At 39.7% G+C, this 19,187-nt stretch overlaps 1 protein-coding gene across 2 annotated transcripts in view; it reads left to right on the top strand.

The window, feature by feature from the left end:
• The first annotated feature begins 416 nt into the window (after positions 1 to 416).
• The window catches only part of ARMT1 (acidic residue methyltransferase 1), a 46,965-nt gene continuing 28,194 nt past the window's right edge, over positions 417 to 19,187 (top strand). Inside the window, exons 1-5 of one of the 2 annotated variants that reach the window (XM_054514306.1) lie at positions 417 to 478; positions 1,887 to 1,992; positions 2,526 to 2,767; positions 4,219 to 4,384; positions 5,399 to 6,121. In XM_054514306.1, the coding sequence (XP_054370281.1) occupies positions 429 to 478; positions 1,887 to 1,992; positions 2,526 to 2,767; positions 4,219 to 4,384; positions 5,399 to 6,121 (1,287 nt within the window). In that variant the 5' untranslated portion in view covers positions 417 to 428. Of the gene's footprint in view, positions 479 to 1,249; positions 1,570 to 1,886; positions 1,993 to 2,525; positions 2,768 to 4,218; positions 4,385 to 5,398; positions 6,266 to 19,187 lie in introns of those variants that run through there. The other variant, XM_054514307.1, reaches the window with a different exon arrangement.

Genomic DNA, 19,187 nt, shown 5'->3' with positions numbered 1-19,187 from the left:
AGGAGGGGCTGCGCCCCGCTCCCCTGCCGCAGTGCAGGCTGCGCCGCAGCTCCGGCCGGCGCGCGGGGCCGCCGAGGGCACCCGCTGCGCCGCCGGCCCAGCCCGGCCCCCCTTCCCCTCCCTTCCCCCGCCCCGCGCGCGCGCCCGCCGCCGCCGCCGCGGCGGGAGGGGCGAGGCGGTTCCCGCCGCCGCCGCGCGCCAGCACTGACCTGGGGGAGGGGGCGCGCCGCTCTCCGCCGCGCGAGCCGCGGCCCCGCCCACCGCCCGCCGGGCCCCGCCAGGGCGCGCGGGCCGACACGCCCCGCCCGTCCGTCGCCGCGCGGCGGGGCGCGGCCCGCGCGCCAATAACGTCCGGCTGCCGCTCGGGGCCGCTTCCGGGAGGGGGCGGGGGCAGGGCGGTGCGCCGGCTGGAGGGGGGGCGGAGCAAGATGGCGGCGGTACCGGCGCTCCCGGTGTCCCTGTCGGGCAGGTTTAAGGGGTCCGTCATGGCCTGGCGCGCTCGTCACCGGCAGCAAGGCGGGGGGCAGGAGGGAGCTGAGGGGCCGTCCGGCTCCCCGCCGCCGGGGAGCGGAGGTTTTCGGGCGCCGGGTGGGGCTGGGGGGCGGCTCTTGGCCCGGGGAGGCGGGCGGGGACAGCAGACAGCAGCGCCGGCGGTGGCGGGGCCTGTAGGCGGCGCTGTGGGCGCGGAGCTGCCGCTGCCGTCGCAGTCACCGGCCCGGCCCGGCCGTGAGGGGGGGGTCGGCGGCGGTGCCGGGCTCCCTGTGCAGCCGCTCGGCTCCGCGGCTCCAACCCGGCGCATAGAAATGTCATAGAAAAAATCGTCCTCCGGGCCGGCGTGCGCTCTCTGTGCCGCTGGCCGCGTTCTGCTTGTTGTCCTCGTACATAAAGAGCGTTTGGAGAAGATGTAAATCAAGTATATAATGGAGACAGCGTTTCTTGTTGATGAGATACGTGATAAAATTCGAGCAGCTATCTGTGCTTTAAGTTTTACATTTCCCAGGTTTTGCATCTGGGTATCTTAGCAGTAGAGGTCGCGTTTTAGCCTAGGATTAAGTGCAATTTTTCGCTCTTATGTCAGGGCCAGTCATATAGCTTTTTCTTCCTTGAAAAGGCTGCTCTTTATAATTTTCTGCAAAAGTAGGCACAAGAACCTGACCAAAAGTTTGAAAGTTAATTTTTCGTTTTGGTTTGTTTTTTTTTTTTTTTTTTTTTTTTTTTTTTTTGCTGTCCACTGCTTTAAGGCCACATCAAGTGACTTTTAATACAAAATGTTGTGTTATAACCCCAGCTGGCAGCAAAGCACCACATAGCTCAGCGGGGTGGGGAGAAGTGAATGAGAAGGGTAAAAATGAGGAAACTTGGGCGTTGAGAGCAGTTTAATAATTGAAATGAGAATAAATCGTAATGAAAAGAGCAAAGATGAATAGAACCCGAGAAAACCAAGTAAGGCAAATGAAAGCAATTGCTCACCATGAACTTACTGATGCCTAGGCAGTGGCTCCCTGGCCAACTTTTCCTCCAGGTTTCCACCACTGAGCATGACACCATATGGTCTGGAATAGCCTCTGGGTCAGTTAGGGTCAGCTGTCCTGGCTGTGTCCCCTCCCAACACCCTGTGCACCCTCAGCCTCCTTGCTGATGGGGTGGGGTGAGGCAGAAAAGGCCTTGGCTCTGTGCAAACCCTACTCAGCAATAAGGAAAACATCCCTGTGTTGTTAGCACTGTCTCCAGCACAAATCTAAAACACAACCCCCATATCAGCTACTGTGAAGAAAATTAACTCTACCCCAGTCCAAAGTAGTACGAAGAGCTTGCATTTGTTTTTAAAAATTGAAGCAATTTCATCCTTTGCTGCAATAATAAAATACTGATCCTCTCTTTTTTAGATCCTTTGCATATTTTACGATTAAAGACAGACTTCCCCAGATCCTCACAAAAGTTATTGATACTTTGCATCGACATAAAAATGAATTTTTTGAAGAACATGGTGAGGTAAGAGTAAGGTCCCTATTGCCGTGATGTTTATTCCCCTCTAGCCCTTGAAACCCTTACTCTGCCTTGTTTTTACTGGTGAGGCTTGTTTGTCTCAATCCTTTTGTCTGATTTTTAAAACAAATAATTTCTTTCTAGTAGCTATTTTTTATTAGTTCTGTAACACACCTTTCTGTCTAACCTTTTGCTTCTGATCTGTCACTTATGCAACTGCATAACTTACTTGGGTTTTTGTGTGGATGCAGTGTGTGATAGACAGTAACACCTTCTGAACATGACTGTGTTTCAACACTCTCTTCACCTCTAATTAGCAAAAAGTCCAATCTGAAAAGAAGTTCCATATGGAATTCATTTTAGGATCTTGGATCTGAAATGAGCTTTATTCACCAAAATATATTTCGTTGAATCAAGCTGTGATTTGTCAGGGACTCTCATATGGCAATTAAAACTTTGCACATTCCATGAACAGTTGATCTGTGTCTTTTACAGGAATAAAGGTACAGAATAGGAACTTTTGTTCTCCACTTTTTCAGAAGGGTGTTGAAGCAGAGAAGAGAGCTATATCTTTCCTCTCCAAACTGCGGAATGAGCTGCAAACAGATAAGCCAGTGACCCCTTTGGAAGATGAGTTGCCCGATGCTGTGCTGTGGAACCAATACCTGGACTACCAAAGAAATTTACCAAATGGAAATGGAGAACCAAGTTGGTTTCAGTCCCCTTGGCTGTACGTAGAGTGTTACCTGTATAGAAGAATTCATGCAGCATTAGCACAGAAGTAAGTATTTACTGGCTTGGTATATTACTTCACAAAACATTGCTCTTTCCCATTTTTATTTTGGGAAAAAGACAGCTGAGGAGTAAGATAAAGGAAGATCTTAAGCTTTTGCCATACTGCTTTTTCCCCAGCTTACACATCAGATTTAAAATTAATACCTTTACTTATTATATTTAGCAGAATTTGAACCTTGCTTGATGCTTCAGTTTTGGTAGTTGGTCTACATGAAAACTCTTGAGCTTGACTGTACAGTTTGATTTTGCAGACTAATGTAAATTGAGATATGAAAACCATGTAGCATTTCTACATGGTTTGTTGGTCTAGAATTTTCTCTTCAGCATTAAACACAGAATATGAGAGCCACAAATCTGTTGGGTATTCTAACTTGTGTTGCTGCTTGCAATCTGAAGTTACCATTTGAGAATTGTTTATTATAGCAGTAGACCCATCTTAAGCAGCCCCTGTTGTTCATTCTACACCAGCTTCTTAGTTACAGCAGTGCTTGCAGCCCATGTGTTGCATCGAACTTTGGGAGCTGATACTGGTTAAAAATAACTGGGCAGGAAAAACTTGTCGTGCTGGTACCATGGAGATGTGCCAGTACAACGTCATGGGGTAGGAATGAACAGTTTAAGATCCCATTGCTGCCAAAAAAACTTGAAAGCTCCCCGAGTACCGGATTTACCCTTAGTGTTGTGGAGATGCAAACACAATAATGGGACTCAGTTTCCACTAGTATGTTGTGTAATCTGAACTCTTGAACCAAGAGCTTCAAATATGAGGCTGATCCGCTGAATTGCACTTAAAAAGCTGAGTAGACACTTTTCATTTTTAACTTTTAACTTTCTTGATCTCCATTGTTTAGTTGCTCTTAAGCATATGCTTGGATGGAAGTTCAGTCATTTGTTGAAAGGTCATAATGCAAATACGTCTCGTAATAGGTTGGCCTATAATTTTTATATATTACAATATTGTCATTTGTCATGGTAATTTTCCAGAATCCCAGTAAAGACTTTCATAGGAATAACTTCCTAACTGGATGAGAATTTGGTATGGGAAGTACACTCCAGCACACAGTAACACATTTAAAATCAGGCCAGCTTTTCTTGACTTTAGCTCACTTCTATGTTACAGTTTTAAATCTCTTGTCTGAAGATTGGAGTTCAAAATGCTCACTGTCTGTGCAGTTCCCAGAGTATTTGTGATTGAATACTTGTTCCCTTTCAGAATATATTGCTATATAAAGATGACTTGCATAGCGTCTGTTTTACCAAAATGCAATATTAGGCTGTTATGGAGATATGTGAAAATCCAGTATGACAAATTAGAAGTGGAAAATCTAATTAAGGCCTGTAGTACAGTCTAAAGAGGCTGACCTTTGAGTTTCCTTTGCATGTGCTGTAATGAAGAATGTGGGAAGTATGTCAACATATTTGTTCTTCTCTTTTTAGCCCACCTATTGACAACTTTGACGTATTTAAGGAAGGAAAGGCTCAAAATTTCTTTGAATCCCAAGAAGCTATTATTGCCTTATGCACTTACTTTCAGGAATTTCTTAAGAACATCAAGGATCTAGATGAAAAGCAACTTCAGGAGGAGCTTTTTAAGCTATTGCAGGTAAACTGATAGTGCTTACCACAAGAATTGAAAATATCTCTCCTATGACACAAACAAGAATTTGAAGTTATAAAGAATTTGAACTTCATATGAGAATTAAAATATAGATCTTTTGTTTGTAAAAATGTGATGAAGTCCTGATAGCCCTACTTTTGCTGCTATTATACCCTACTACTATTGCTGCTATTCTGAAAATATTTATATTTTGGGACTTGTTTTAAATTCAATGCTTATTTATTAACTGCTGGTCTTCATTGTGTATATGAAAACCCAGCAATTCTTCCTTCAAAACCAGTATCTCTTAAACATTTTAAGTCAAATTCCAGATGACCTTTTGGATATTTACCTATTATTTCTTAAAACAGTTAATTTTAGTTGTCAATTTAAATGTTTTTTGACTTCTTTGGAGGAAAAATAAGAAGTCAGTCCGGGTCAGAAGTCGTTTAAAAGCTTTTTTACAGCATTATTCTTGGAATACAGTGCCTTTGGGTAGAAACCCTAAAGTATTTTAGGATTACATATAAGTCCAGTAGCTGGCAACAATACTCCAAGTATTTGATGAATCTTCACAAAGGGCCCATTAATGAGTGCTTAAAATACATTTATCTAAAATATTTATTTGGCTGCATGCAATAAAAAATAAATCTGCTTTTTTTAATTCCTTTTCCTGTGTTACTGCTGATATTTTTTGGAATTGCAGTATGGAGAATATTTCTGTTTTGAGCTTTGTGATCAATGTGTTTACGTTGATCTAAATCTTCCATCTTTGTCACTTTTGATGCTTGTATAAATACAGACCTTTGTTTGGTTTCTTCCACAAAATCTTGTCTATGTTGAGATACCTGTACAAGAAGTTGAGTTTTATTAAAGCTTGGAAGAATATTTGGAGTTAGAGCCTTTATTACCTAAAACAAAAACAAGGGAACAAAATCTTCAGTGTATGTGAAGTTGAGAATGTAACTACAGTGAGACTTAGTAATTTTTTCTTTTTCTTATTTTTCTTTTTCCTTCTAGGTGTCATTGTGGGGCAATAAGTGTGACCTTTCTTTTTCAGCTGGTGAAGACAGCTCTCAGAAATCTAGTCCTTTGCAATCCCTGGAAAACATGGTACCTTACATCTTAGTGAATGATATGGAAAAAGTTTGGTCACTACTTGTAAATGCCAAAAAAAATAGAACAGAAAGAAGTAATGTTAGAGTTGACATAATCCTGGATAATGCTGGATTTGAACTTGTAAGTGATCTTGTGTTGGCTGATTTCTTGTTGTCGTCAAAGCTAGCTGATGAAGTCTATTTTCATGGAAAAAGTATTCCATGGTATGTATCAGATACCACAAAACATGATTTTAACTGGACTATTAAACAACTGGGGTCAGCTAATCATATGTGGATGTCTAGATGTGGGGTAAACTGGGAGGGCAATTTGAAAAAGGGAGTTTGGGTTTTCCGTGACCACATGTTTTGGACTTTACCACATGATTTTTCCAATATGAGTGAAGTTGCTCCTGACTTGTATGCTGAGCTACAGAAGTCAAACTTGCTTCTCTTCAAAGGTGATCTAAACTATAGAAAATTGACAGGAGATAGAAAATGGGAATACAGTGTCCCGTTTCATCAAGCCTTGAATAAGTTTCATCCTGCGCCTCTCTGTAGTTTGAGAACATTGAAATGTGACACTCAGGTTGGCCTGAAACCTGGACAAGGTGAGCAAATTCAGGCTTCTGAACCTGAGTGGATGGTAAGTGGAAAATATGGGGTAATTCAGTTTGATGCTGGTCTCTAGTTAAATGATTTGTAATATTCTGAAAGAGACATTAAGTCCGACTTCAACTATTTTCTCTGTTCCATGCTTTGCTTCAGTAAAGATTCTCTTTTGTTTGCACTTTTTCATCCCAAGTGATTTGTTGGTTTTGTCCTGTGGAAGACTTTAATGTTGTGCAAATATTTATAAACGGTCTTTGGATACATAATTCAATCTGCATTTCAATACATTTTGTTTTCCTATTGTCCAAGTCAGATCTTAAGATGAATATTTAGTTGTCCATAATATTTTTTCTTCATCAGTGAGTATGAGTTTAATGAGTGAAAGCTTTACAAGTGAAAAATTTGCTTCAGAAACAATTTCCCCAGTGCCACATTAGCATGAATTTACTTATTTTGGAATAATTTGTGCTCCATGTAATTTCATGCATTGCATGAAAGCTAGAATTTTAGAGAATTCAGAAGTTAATTACAGACAGATTCTTTTGATGTTTTGAGGATAGTTTGCGTTACATTAAGGAATAAGTTTCTGGGTAGCAGCTTGTAAACATTCATGTAGAATTGAAAATTGAATTTCAATCTTAAAGCACAAGTGAATGTTGCTAGCCAGTTTGCCTGTGGGAGAGTTGTCCCATCTGGTAGGAAGATTAGTGGGAGAAAGGACAATCTCATTTTAAGAATATTGAAGATACTGTTTATTTACAAAGCTCTACCAAAAAGGAAGCACAGAGAAAAGCCTCTCCAAACAAAAAAATAATAATGAAACCCAAGCAGTTGCATTAACTGGACTTTAGATTTAATGCAGACTTGATCTGCAGGTGGCCTGTCAGCAGTGTATGTACGAGGTTCAAGCCCTGCTGCTTCCTTCTGTTGTGGTAATTCTCTTTGTTTTCCAAATGTATTTGTTTGGGGGTTTTTGTTTGGCTGGTTGTTTTTTAAGAAGGATGCCTTAATTTTTAGGGAGGATACACAACCCCATTTGCACTGAGGAGTACAGGGTAGAGAAGCATATGCTATACAGGTTCCTGTTAACTGGAGTTGTTAGGTGCTCATTTCTACTCTTCTACTCTGGTCTCAAAAGCTGCTGCTTGTTATGTTCATAGAACAAAGATCTATATAGTGGATAAATATGTTCCAAATGCTGATGACTTTGATCATTTGTGTTTATTTTCTTCCTAAATATGAAAGAGTATTTTAAGGTTCCAAGGTCAAGTATTCAAAAACAAAGATGCAAGGAATTTCATGAGGCAATTGTAGGGAGGGTTATAATTTTGAGGCCTGGGTTTACTGCTCTTATCTCCTTTGTGTCTTTGGCTTAGTACTCCTACAGTACTCCTACAGGGTGAATTAATCCTCATCCTTAGGCACCTGATTGAACTGCAGAAATGAAAAATCTAGTCAAGAAGGCTGAAGGTCAGACTGCTGAAGGTTTCTGACTGGAGAGAGCTCAACAGCACTCCAGCTTTAGTGCTTTGATCAAATATGTAAACGACAGGATGAATCTGTGCACTGGAGCCTCAGTGTCTCATCTTTGAAAATGCTGTTAGCTTGTTTGAAATGCATTTCGAAGCAACAACTTTGGGTCAAGAACAGAGAGATGGAAGTTGTGGAATATGTGGAATGAGAACATCATACCTTGCTCAGAGAGCAGCTGGGGACAGAATATGCTTTGCCTGTGCTCAGATTGTTTGTAAAGTGCTGACTTAATTTGCTGGAGAGGTTTAAGGGAATATAATGAACAAGAAGAGAAAGTCACTGTTGAGGCCACCCTTGACAAATAGATTTGGCCTCTTACACAATCCTTACACATGCTGAGAAACTTGATTTAGTTTTTTACTCGTTGTTACTGTGTCCCTGTGCCCAGGTTGCTTTCATGCTGTTACTTCTGGGAACTCACAATGCAGATTGGGGTAAATTAATAATATGAATTAATAACAAATACAGTCCTACAAAATCCAAAATCAATTAGGAGATGCAGTCGTGTTTGCTCAGTATTACTGAGTCATGAAAATTACTACAAGGCATGTAATTCCTAGCTTAGCATATGAAAGCTAATGTATGACATGATGTCATACTGAAAAAAAATCTCTCATTCTCCTGTTGATTAAAAGTGCACTTTACATCTTTTGCCCCTCTCAAAGAGAAGTTTATGTGGTAATACAGTGTGACTATGTGGCTGTGTAAGGAATGTGCAGCCATAACTTCCAAATGCTTGACTTCTATAGCTGTAATTGCAAAGTGCTATCTCTAGGCGGAACTAAATATGCAGCATACTTTTATGTTTGTTGGTTAGCTATATTTTTGTAAAAGTTTGATTGATTGTATGAAAAAAAGAAAAAAAAATAACATCAGTATTGCTGAAATGCAGTGTTACAGTCTCCCATGACACAACAAAATTGTTGAAGAGATGCTCCAGTGAGGCACAGTGCTTTTCTGATGGGTTTGCTACAGTTTACTTAAAAATAGGAAACTCTTTTGTAGTTATTCAGTGTTAATTACCTTTTGTAATACAGCTTCATGAAATGCCAACGTGAACCTATTGGATTTAGGTGGAATTTAAAAACATAACCTGAAGCATGTGTTAGAAAACTAGCATGTGCTGTAATAAAACTTTTTTTTTTACTTGAAAGTTCCTTCTATACATCTGTGTTACAACTGATTGCCCAAAATGCTTCTACAGCATAACTCAGGAGCTACTGATTTGTACATTCAAATTTTTGAGATTTTCATTTCATATGCCATTTGAATATTTATGACAAAAGCCAAAGGCATTTTCAGTAATTCTGAGGACCACAACAAAAAAATGTTTTTTACTTTTTATTTTTGTTTTTAAACTTTTGAGCAACTGTATTTGTAAGTCAGTTTTTGATGATGACTTTCATTGTTGAGGAAATAGGAGGAACATAATGTCACAGGCACAGTGAAAGGCAGTACACACATCTGTCTGAATACTTGGTAAGTTATCCTGTAAGACATCTACAATAATTTCTTATGTATATAAGGTTTCTTAAAATAAATTGCTTGATGTGGAAAATAAGTTGATTGTATGAGTAGAAGATTGTAAGAATATTGAAATAAATTATATAATTTTGTGCAAGTCAGACATTGTTATACTATTTCAGTGGCTGGGGAAACCAATTTAAAGTAATTCAGGTCTTAGTTCCTGAATTTTTTTCTTAGGAAATGGATCTTATGCATAAACCTCTAAAGCGTATTTATTCAATGAGGTTTTGAAAGATACAGATGCAAGAGATAGGTATCATAAAACATACTTCTGTAACAAGACAGGACAATAATAAGGAATTTTCTAATTTTTATGCTGCTTGTACTCCTGTTAAAATTTCAAAACCTTAAAAATGATTGCGTATCTCTTCAATGTATCTGGTACTTACTTACTAAGGTTGGTGCAGCAAATGATGTCATTTCCAGAGTCACTTCTAGAACTGATAGGTGCTTCATGTATTCCAGTAAAAATGGAAATATTTTGGTGTTACTCATACTGTAACTAAAATATTTCCAAAACACTTTGGTTTACACACTTTGTTGATGTCCCATAAACCCTAACTGTTGTTGTTGAAACAGTTTCTTTAAAGTTGTGTTATTTGCATTCATGGTTACAGCTTGTTCTATGTGACCATTTATCTCCTGTGCTGTCAAACAGCATAGGAAAAAAGTTTACTCTGTTGCATGAAAATTACTCTATGAAATGGTTTTAATCTAAAAAGAAACCCTTAATTGTGTCTAAAATAAAAACTCCAAAATGGAATCTTGTACAGAACTATTGGGTTTTTTTCACTAAAGTTTGTTTGCTTACCAGCTTTCTGTTTACCCAAAATTACAGAACAAAAGCTTATAATTATTTTTATTTAAAGCAAAATGTAAGCTGAAATTCACCTAACACTTATCTAAGGATTTTAAAATAAAACTGAGAATGTGCTGGTTAAAGTGGTCCTTTTCTTTCTTTTTCATGTGCTAGTGGCAGAACACATGTGAGGGAAAACATCCTATAACATGGACTGTTTATGTTTTCTTGTTTGCTTCTGTTTTGGTTTTTTTTTTCCTAAAAAAGGTTTTGAAAACTTCTGTACATTTCTATTCTTGCTGAAATACTTCTGTTTCTAACAGCCTGAAAATAAAAAGTCTGTTTACATGTATTTTTACATGAATTATGAATTAGTTTATGGATTAATCCACATTCTGCCTCAGCTTTGCAGTTGTGAATTCTTCAGACATGTTGTGAGCAGGATTTTTATTTACAGTGCTTTTGTGAGGTTTAGCTCATCTGGCCTTGTTTCCACTGTGAAAGAAATATAAAATGTCCTCTTACGATAACTTAGAGTGAATAAACATATTCAGTACTTGTGTGCTGCTTCTGTTGTATCACTTTTCAGTAGAGTGACATCATAATAATCTTTCAAACTCCCTGTGAAGAAAAATTTTCATCCTTGTAGAAGTTTATTTTTCCTGGGATTCTGCTTACTTCTTCCAAGTCTAATGAAGTAACAGATTAAAAGCTGAGGTAAGATACATCAAGATATGGGCTTTTTAATTGGCTTTCTTAATGTTAACTAATTGATTGAATGGTCTCACACTACCATGGTAAGGCTGATGCCTTCCAAGTGACTCTTATGAAGGGACTGATTGATGATGCATTTCATGCAGTTGCATTCGGAATAGGTTTCATCTCTTATCTCCCATTTCCCAAAAAAATATCATTAATTGTCATAGGTGAGGAAGTGTGCTGAGTTCTGGTCCTAGATGATTTATATACACATATAATTGTTAATTTTAGTCTAGGACCTACGTAAAAGGCAGAACCATTCAGGAAAAAGGGTTTGGGTCCAGGAGTGCTCCCTCAAGGAGCACTCGAGGAGTGTGTGTGCCCCTGGGCTAAGGTTAGGGAATTAGGAGACAGGTAAATTCCTCCAGACCGAGAAGGGCCTACAACTTGCAGTGAAGGGCCATTTTTCCATGGTTGGTTGTAGTCTTGTTTTCAGGTAATCCTGACTTAGAGCTACACTTGAGTGCTTTTGTCATGTATTGGATATGCAGCTTTGACTGCATGCCATGATGTTAGATTGGGCCTTGGAAGTTTTGCTGCTGCTTTGCTGGATTGTGATGGAAGCATTAGCAGGAACTACCTTGCTTGGGGCAAATCAGGGAGTTTTCATACATATGTGGAAACCTAAGATCCACATACAGTGGATTTACAAAGTAGCTGCATGGGTTGAGTTTAGACTTTTCAAGGACTCTGTGTCTGGTTTAAGTTCCTCAAACTGAAAACAACCTAATACATCAGCACCAGCAGCTTTCCCTTACACAGATTCCCACTTCTTTCCCAAGCCTGATTAGTTCCCCCATATGTGCATTGCACTTTCACCACTCCCTTTGTCCAGGAGGGAAGTCCAGGGTTGTAAAACCAGGTTATTTCCTTCAGAAGATTGTGGATGCCAGGGACATCATCGTGTGATTTTTGGTTTTGAAATTATTTTTACACATCCATTCTCATATAGACACAGAATATTGGCTGGTACATTTTTTAATGTACTGGATGCTGGAATTGGGGTTTCATAACACCCACCAATTTTTGCATCTTTTCTCAACACTGAGCATTTTCATGAAGGGAAAGTTTGTAGTAATTTTAAAATTACTTTTTCTTTCAAAAGTTGGTGTAGCTTTATTAGGTCCTTAGATTCAGGAGATTTGCTCAGAAAGGCTGAGAACATCCTTTCCATGTATTTTATGAAACACAACATGAAGAATTTGATTAATGAAAATGACTCCTTGAAATTATTTAGAAGTAAAAATCCCAAATTAACCCTTCCCAAATTATTTCCTGTCCCTGTTAAGGAAAAAGAAACATGAAATTCTTTTGAGAACTCAACTTTTAAATCCTAGCAAACAAGGGTAAAGCATTTTAAAGTGTGAGCATTTTGTAATAAGGTATTTTTTCCTCAGTCAAATGGCTTGAAGAGTGGGTGTTGCACCTGCTCTTTTTCAGTGTTATATGATGTTTTTACTTCTTCCTTTTTTTTGTCTCTTTTCTTGTTACTCTTGTTCATCAGAATAAAGTGTGTTTTCTAAAGGGCAAATAACTTCAGAGATGTGTGGTACAGAGCTGTATAAGCACTCCCTCCCCATCACCAAGGGTGTAGAAGCAGCTAAAGTGTAACTCCCGAACCAGCTGTGGCACTGCAGGACTAGAGATGGGAAGTGTGCTTGAGCACATGCTCAGGAGAGTTCGGACAAAGTTTCACAAGCATTTACTCCTGCATCTGCATGCCACTCCAGTAGTAGGACAGATTAGGCTGTAGTCGAATGCTGGACAAATCCAAGGTGATATTTTTGTTCAAATTTGCAGTGGATAGTAAAACGTGCCAGAATTTCCTCTGGGTGTACGTAAGACTGCCCAGTACAAATCTAACCCATCAAAAATAATAGATTGGGATTGCAGAATGAGGTTACCCTGGAGCAGCATGATCCACACTGGCAAAACCCCCCCTCTGCTTGGGGGTTTCTGTGTCCTCGGCAGCAGCAGTGAAATGGTAGCAGGCACACAGGGACAAGGACAGGAAAAATGAGTACTATCCCTAGTTTCTTTATTTTCTTCTCTGGAAAACACGATTAGGTCAGCATTCCTGAAAAAGGTAAAGTACTTTTTGACTTTTGAGTACAGAAATGGTGCACAATGGCACTGTCCCCAGAGGCTGATTGAAGCTCTCAGGGTCTTCAGAGAAAATGACGTGCAGCTCCCATGCACCCAGAGGTCTAACTTTCTTCTACTGCAACCTTCAGTTCCTCTCTTCCCATTTTTATCCACTTTGTTTGGATGAAAGGTGAGAAGGAAGAGGAGGAGGAGCTCTTTCAGCTGGAGGCAGTTCAGCAGCCGTCAAGGAAGGCTGCTTTTGCGGGGGTGCTGCCTTGGCCGGTTCTGGGGGGAGAAGGAAACCCTGGCTGGGTGAAGGTGCCATCTGCTCTGCTCGCCTCTTCTGACTTTTTGAGAGAAAACGTGAGCAAATATTCTCAGCTAAATGTTTATTTGAAGTGAAAACAAACAAAAAACAACAAACCCCGGCGTTTCTGTGAGCTTCCCCTTGTGAAGAGTGCTCATTTTCAGCCACCGAGCCCTGTTCCTCTTTCCCTAAGCAGGGCCGCCCTCGGTCCTTCCCCCGGGCCGCGTTGCCAGGGGCGCGGCTGTGGCCGGGAGCGGCTCCGGGGCTGGCGGGGGCAGCGGCGCGGCGGAACCGCGGTAACCGGGGACGGGGCGAGGCAGAAAGGGCCGAGAGGGTTGTTGGTCTGGTTAGGGCCTGGGGTTGTTTTGGCAGTTCCTCTATTAGGGAATAAAGCCCCCATTTTGGAAATCTGCCCCCCTTCCTACCCCCCTTTTTGTCGGTGTTGCTGTAGAGGCTGACACGGGCTGGCTGTAACCACCCTTTGCAAGTCATCTTTGCAACATTCAATTTAATCTCGCCTTTAAACACCATCGCCCCGAAACCCCTTCCCCCACCCCCCCCCAAAAAAAACCCCAAACAAACAAACCAAACCCCAAAACAAACAAAAAGCCCCAACCCCAAAGCAGAGCTCCTGCAGGTGCAGAGCTGTACCCGGTGGTCCGTGCGAGGTGCGATGGAAGCCCCATGAACTCCAGCTGATCATTATAGCTTATCTTTGCAGGTTCAAGGCCAGAAAGATTTTTCTTACTAAGTGCTGCAGAAGGGAGTAGCTTTCACAGAGCAGGAATTTATAGTTATCTTAAGAATTTCTTCTTTGCATTTCTTCCTCCTTTGAAAGGGGTTTGCTGGCTTTGATGTGAATTTGAGGGAGACACTAGAGTATATTTCTTAGAAGGATCAAACCGTTGTACTAAAGATATAATAGGAACCTTGTAACAGTTTTGTGTTCCAAAGGATAAACAATTTATTTGTGTGAGCAGTTCATTTAGTTGAACATCAATTTTGTAATGAAGCTATATTGTTCTGAGACAAAAAAATATACAGAATTTTGGTAGTTTGTGATGGCAAAACCAACCGCCATTATATTAAGTACAACTGTTATGACTCAATTACAAACTTTTTGCTAGCACTGCTTAGCGACAGAGTTGACAGTAACCTGCTCCACATTTTAACCAACCAGAAGTCAAATAGCTTGTGTGTTGATTTTGGGACTCAAAAAACACGCTAGAAATTACATGTTTATAAAATGTAAGCTACAACTGCTAAATCAAGCTACAGCACTAATCAGTTTTTAGTTGTGTATATGCCAATATACTTAAGTATTTCTAAAATATTTTCATTTTGTTGACTGCAGTAAAGTATAGTAGGCGTTATAGGAAAATTACAGCTGTTGGCAGTACATGATGGTCTGTTTTTTAAATCTACCATTTAAGTAGTTCTGTTACAGAAGTTATTTAACTCTATTTAGCATTGATAAAGTAAAAACAGTAGAACAATTTGTTTGCCCAAATCCCTGCATAAGCACTTAATCTTGTCTTAGCAATTACCTTTTTTATTGTTTAGGGAATAAACACAGCAGCTCCTTGTTAATCATTTTGGAAAAGCTGTGAGAGAAAGTGTCAGGGGAGTTCCAAATTCCGTAATTTGTCCGTACAGACAAAGGATGAAGTCAACGAGAAAGCATGTTAAGTAATGTTTAGAGTAGGTGAGGTATCTCTCTAATTGCCTTCAGATGACTGCTGTCTTTCATCACATTAAATACATTTATTATATTTAGATGCAAAGTCACCTCATCCTAAGAGAAAAACACAAGATGGAAATGCTTTAACTGCTTCTTGTAGTAGTAGCAGCAGGTAGGACTAAAATTTTGCTTGTAATGGAGCTCTCATTTGGGCCCATTAATCAAGCTCGAAATTGGCCTCTTTGAGGCCAATGAACAGCAGGAGTGATTTTTATCTTTTCAGTAATACCTTTCAATGATTACTGCAAGGAGAGGAGGGTAGAGCTGAGCAGTACCCTTCTGAAAGGAATTTAGAAAATCTCTTTGGTAATTTATTTGAGCTGCTGAAAACACTTAAGTTAGTTTTACATGTTTCTGGAAGATTACATTAACACTAATGCAGAAAAACTCCATTGGTATATAACAATAAGAAAAAAAATGCTGCAAGCAGTGAGTTGGCCTAGTTACAAGAAGGAATCAACAAGAGGAAATAGGACTTTACTGAGTGGGCAGTAATCAAAAGTATTTGGGTGTTTCTGGCGCTTTATAATGTTCAAGCAAGACAGATCTGAAATAGTTATGAAATATTACTTGCAAATTTTGATTTCTGTTAATATATAATTTTGAGATCCCTGATAGGCAAATTGGGCAAAGTATTATCTATTAAGAAGCCCCAAAATATACATACAAGACAGTTAGCTTGTGAACCCATTTTTCCCACCCCCTGAAGTCACTCCAGTCAGGGAGTTGGCCTATTCCAGCTAACCAGTGACAGGACAAGAGGACACAGTCTTTAGCTGTGCCAGGGGAGATTTTAGGTTGGGCATTGAAAGGAATTCCTTTACAGAAAGGATGGTTAGACATTGGAATGGACTGCCCAGGGAGGCAGGTGGAGTCACCATCCCTGGACATGTTTAAGGAAAGACTGGACATGACACCCAGTGCCGTGATCTGTTTGACATGGCGGTGTTTGGTCACGGGTCGGGCTTGATGTTCTCAAAAGTCCTTTCCAGCCTCATCAGTTATGTGTGATTCATTTTAGTCTGTTTTTATAGATGTTCGCAAAATCTGAGTCACTGTGGAATAGTGTCTGAACCTTCTCATGCTCATTGCTGTTTGTAGCTTTGTGCTTTTCTGAGATGATGTGCATGCTGGCTGGCTGATACCAAGAAAAATCTGCAGCAGCCAAGTGTGAAAATTTTTCGACTACCCATTCTTTCAGGTATTTCATGCTGGATGTCATCTTTCTGGTTGCAACAAATAATAATAATAAATCTGCTGCTGCATTTATCTTCAGAAGTTAGAACAATTTTATGCATGTATACACTCATGAATATTCATTTTCTTGAGAAAAAACATTGCAGATTTGGGATATATCATTTTGTTTGATTTCAGAATATGAAAAGTTATGACACTGGGATTTATAAAAATCATTGAATAGCTCACTGAGTCCAACCACTGTACCAATTCCTATACAAATATGTAGGTAAAAAGGGCCCACTGATTACCTTAACATCTGAGGGGGAAAAAAGATGTATTTCAGTTAAGATAGATCCTGTGTTATCACTCAGATCGTTTTAAAATGTATCAGTATAGAAGAGGTGCAGGACAAAAGGAGAGGTGAAATAAAAACTTGGAGCACCTGGAAAGCAGTGGCAAAGGAAGCAATCACTGCATGAAGGCTGCCTGTGTAGCTGAACTGGTGAATGTACCCTGGACAAACCAACGTGAAGGTGCCTGTTTTGGTTAGATGTGTGTTTGAATACTGTGGAGACAATCAGAGCTCATAGGCTACTAGAGAAACTTTCCCAAGGTGTTCTGCTTGCATGCCCAATTTTGCTGATGGTAACCTATGATACAGTTTAGTAAAGCATATCAGTGAAAAAATAATGTCATATGCCATTGTATTACAATCATTATTTTTCAACCTTTTTTCCCTCCTCCCCATATTTGTTCTGTAGAAGCAAAGGAAGAATGAAGTCAACAAAGGTTCGTGAGTCATCATTTTTGGTATGTCAACCCTTATGTGTTTTGGTGCTTTGGGAATGGGAAGAAGAAATCCCTGCCCTGAGCACAGTCTATGGCAGGGCATTGACAATTCACTCAGGGTGGTGATGGGTGTTTAAATGCCTACTGGGGGCTTTCAGTTTCAAAAAAGGTTTTTAAAAATTGTATGTTTTGGGAGAGGGCTCTGGGCTGTGTGCAGGCAATGGCAGTGGTGGTGGCGTTTCGCAGCATTGAAATGGGAAATACAACAGGAAATAAAGGAGAAGCTGCCAAAAGTAGAATGGGAGTGAGTGACTTTAACAGTTGGCTGATTTCAAAGTACATGGATAAGTATAAAACTACTGAACATTGCTGTAGTTTTGTTGTTTCTGAATCAAATGAAGTTTTCCAACTAAAGGCTGGGAGATAAAGGCAGTTATTTGGTAAAAAATGTCAAAACAAAAATGGTCAACAATAATAAAAATCACCATATATTGTTGATCTTCTAAAGAACACCTATTACTAATAAATCTGAAGGTCTGAGTAGATAGTGCTCTTAAGTATTGTAAATATGGGCTTAGCTTTTGTTTAGCATATGAAGTTAGATGAAAGCTTCATTTTCTTGCAGATAAGTGGAAAGAGATCAAAAAAGTTAATATGAGTGGGAGAAACCCAAAACCTAGGTTATTTAGAGCTGATTAAGTGTTAATATATTAAGACTTCTTCTGTCTACTCTAATTCTTTTAACACTTCATTAATTCTATTTTCCTAACAAAAATCAGTATAGATTACATAATACTCATGAAACATTAAAAATCTGATTTTTTTTCCGCAGATAGAAAAGTGCCACATCTGCATTACAAATTCTACCCCTATAGTAAAGTCATGCCAATTTAACTCAGTTCTCTGATAGGTCTGATTAAAGATCAGATTTGTGATTGGCTGATGGCAACCCACAGAAACATAGAAAACTATTAATTTTAGAGCATGCATGTTTCCTGCTAAAAGTATGATGATAATACCAACTTTCCTAGGGTGGTGCCACCATGATTAGTTTTACATTTACCAAGGCACTGGAGGATGCAGAGATCTGCCTCTGCAAATCTCGCTAAAACTATAGATGAGGCAAACAGTAATTCCATGGACCTTGGCACCTGGCTTCTTTTAAACTTCTTTTAAATCCTTCTGGATGTGTAGCTGCATCTTTAAAGTGTTCATAATTTAAAAATCTAATTTGTATGAAATGCATAGATTTTGGAAGTTTCAGCTCTAAAGCAGTTACATTGATTATTGCTGCTGAACCAGGGCTTCTTTTCTTCAGCTATGCTCTGAAATGTATTTATTTCACCACTTTTGAGATGTACGCCTTCTTTCTGTAAAGTCGTAAGTTGTGGTTTTTTGGGGACGAAAAGGAAAAACCAACATTCATGCAGTACTATAAATGTAATAACATACATAACCATCATACCCAGTGTTACTATTTGCAATCTCCATCCATGTTTTTGCAGCCCTGGTGTATTACAGAACAAGAAAAATGCCCTCTACATTAAAGAATTTTATGTGGTTGTACATGTGAAATAAGCAGAGTGAAACAAAAGTAAGACAAGAGCAGCAAGGAGATGGCACATGCTTTCCCTCACTCCCTCAGAACCATGATAAAGTGCTGAGAAAATTAGCAGCCCCTTTATCTCCAAGATAATGTGCTGTGTTCTATGTGGCCGTGAGTTTTCTGCATGTGTCAGTCTGGCTTGATGAGTGTGGCAGCACCTTTGTGGAAGAGCACAGCTCAGTGTCTTTGAAGGAGATGAATGCAATTAAACTTGATGGGTCTAATCTAGTGTCAACTAACACAGGGAGGAAAGATTAAAGAATAGAGCTGGTGATATTATAGCAACTAATCCAAGGTGATTTATCTTCTGCTGCAGTCTAAGCTAGTGGTTTTTCCTTATTCCTCAGGGATTTCTCCATGTGTTACGTGGTAATTACTTTACTAGATGTTCACATATTTGGAAAGTTCTTCAGGGTGTTTTTTTCCTAGTTGGAATGGGTAGGGGCTGAACTTGTAATTTATCTCACCTTTAAAATTGATGCTGATGTATTTAAACATGAAGAGAAGATGTCTTTGTCTCCATTGCAATACCTTTTTCCAAAAGCAGTCATTATCTGGGGGTGTTTTGCATTTTGTAATTAATACTCAAATGTACCAGGATTGCAGTCTTGGTTTAGTCCTGTGTGAAAGCTGATGGAGAACAAATCTCATGTTCAGATCTCTGCCATGTGTGCTTCCAGCATAGCCTAAACTTAGTTCTGTTCTGAAGAGGTTACATTTCATCAGTTATAGTTATTATTGATTGAAAAAAGAAAAAAAGTTCTGTCTAATGAAA

Source organism: Molothrus ater, chromosome 3 (genome assembly GCF_012460135.2).
Source record: "Molothrus ater isolate BHLD 08-10-18 breed brown headed cowbird chromosome 3, BPBGC_Mater_1.1, whole genome shotgun sequence".
Lineage (NCBI taxonomy): Eukaryota > Metazoa > Chordata > Aves > Passeriformes > Icteridae > Molothrus > Molothrus ater.
Note: the sequence above shows the minus strand (reverse complement) of the source record. Positions and strands in the feature narration are given on the sequence as shown.